Genomic DNA, 2,026 nt, shown 5'->3' with positions numbered 1-2,026 from the left:
CCCCTGGCCCGTGGGTGCAGCACCGGGGGCAGCCAGAGCTGCGTCCTGCCCCGTGTCTCTCACAGCTCAGCCTGCTGGGGAGTTTTAGGAAAAGCCCCACAGGCTTCTGTGCCAGGGGGTGCTGGGACGAGGCAGCCGGTCACATACATTACAGACACGTGCTACTTACAGCAGCGCCCAGCGGGTCCCTGATGCTCGCAGCCTTGCTCATGTATACATGCGCTTAAGGCAGAGAGCTGGACCGGGGTCTGCATCATCCTGCATTGCTGCAGTTTGCTACGGCAGTGGATCACCAAGATGCATGTTTCAGCTGTTTGTGGTGCAGGGGCTATGGCCAGGGTGCAGGACAGGGCTGACCATGGGTCTCCTCTCTCCAGGGACGACTATGAAGTGAGCTGCCCAGAGCTGGATGAGCTGGTAGCAGCAGCCCTGGAGGTGGATGGTGTTTACGGCAGCAGGATGACCGGGGGAGGCTTCGGAGGTTGCACGGTGACGCTGCTGGAGGCTGGGGCTGCAGAGAAAGCCCAGCACCACATCCAGGTACACGGCAGAAAAGTGCCAGGAGATTGACTTAAAGATCCCAAGGAAACACTTGGGGGCATGGCCCTGGGATGCCATTGAAGCTGCGCTCCTGAGGCACTTGGGGTTGGTGTAGCTCATCCAGTGCCATGCAGGGATAGCCCCAAGTCTGTTGATGCTACTAAGCTCTTGCAGGCAGCTCAGCACCGTGCTGGTCACAGAGCACTGCCCAAGGATCTTAGTGCATTGAGAAAGTGAGCGTAAAGGTGCCAGGTGAGCTTCAGGAAGGCTAAATCTATCTAGGGAAAAGTAATCCAAGCCAAGCTTAGGCAATGCTGAGCTTAACGCCGGCAGTTACAGCCCAGGAAAGATCTCAGTGCCGTCATCAACGTTCTCTAAATCAGCAGCTCAGCATGCATTGGTAGCTGAAAACGCCAGCAAAATGGGGGTGTCAGGAAACGGGGGCTGTGAATGAGGCAGAGCCTCATTTTGCTGCTATGTGAGATCATGGTGCGCCCCGTAACTAGTGGGGGGCGATAAAGAAGGGGCAGAGGAAGGTGTCTGAAATGAGAGACCGAAAGGGCTGTACCTCTGCCATCTGATGAGAGGCTGGGGGAGAGAGAACGCGACCAGGAGTTACAAAACAGCGAAAGAGGTAGGTAGGGTGAGTGTGGAACTGACCCTCAAATCCTCCAAAATAACAACCAGCGACCACTGGATGAGTTAGGAGAAAAAACAGAGCCGAGGAAGCACTGCACAGAGCTGGTAGTGAGTTTTCTGCTGTCGCCAGAGGCCGTGGAGGTCAGCAGCATCAGCAGGGTCAAAAAGGGGTTGGAAAAAGTCATGGAGAACAGTCCATAAGGGGCTGCTGAAGGGTCAGCTTGGGGATGTGTTGATAGCCTCCCTGCCCCATGCTGTGGATGGACCAGGGGACCCCAGGCAGTGGCCAGGACAGCGTACTGTCCCCAAAAAGCATCTCGCGCGGCCGCTGTTGGAGCAGTTGCTGGGCCCGACGCACGGCCAGGCTGACCGGCAGCCCCTTTCTCCCACCAGCTCTGCCATCCCCCAGCACTTACCGCTCCTCCTGTCTCCTAGGAGAAATACAGCGGCACAGCCACCTTCTACCTCACCAAACCCTCCGGAGGGGCAAAGGTGCTGCCCCTGTAGAGGAGCGACCACCTTGCCTGGGCTGGGATCACCTCCCTCCGAGAGGCAGCTGCTTTCCTCGCTTCGCAAGGGAATCAATTTGTCTGTGTCATTTGCCTAATAAACACAAAACATTTGCACAGTTGTTCTGCATCTGCCTGAGCCAAGCTCTGACACCGAAGTCACTGGGGACCTTTCCTCAGAGGAGACTGGTTTAACTCCGGTTTGCACTGGTGTAACAAGCCATTACTGGGCACACGGGGTCCAGTAGTGCCGCTGGAGCTGCAGTCGCAGGAGGGGATGGCGGTGGAGGAGCAGCAGGCACTGCTTGGGTATCTGCTTCTGGCACAGGTCCTTCATC

General features: G+C 57.1%; 1 protein-coding gene across 1 annotated transcript in view; it reads left to right on the top strand.

Moving 5' to 3' along the window:
* Positions 1-1,697, top strand: part of GALK1 (galactokinase 1) — a 9,295-nt gene extending 7,598 nt beyond the window's left edge. Inside the window, exons 8-9 of the mRNA XM_009324614.1 lie at positions 326-540; positions 1,615-1,697. Coding sequence (XP_009322889.1) covers positions 326-540; positions 1,615-1,686 — 287 coding nt within the window. The 3' untranslated portion in view covers positions 1,687-1,697. The remainder of the gene's footprint in view (positions 1-325; positions 541-1,614) is intronic.
* The last annotated feature ends 329 nt before the right edge of the window (positions 1,698-2,026 follow it).

This window comes from Pygoscelis adeliae, unplaced genomic scaffold (genome assembly GCF_000699105.1).
Source record: "Pygoscelis adeliae isolate BGI_AS28 unplaced genomic scaffold, ASM69910v1 Scaffold445, whole genome shotgun sequence".
In the NCBI taxonomy this organism is placed as follows: Eukaryota; Metazoa; Chordata; class Aves; order Sphenisciformes; family Spheniscidae; genus Pygoscelis; species Pygoscelis adeliae.
This window is presented reverse-complemented; position numbering and strand designations above follow the sequence as displayed.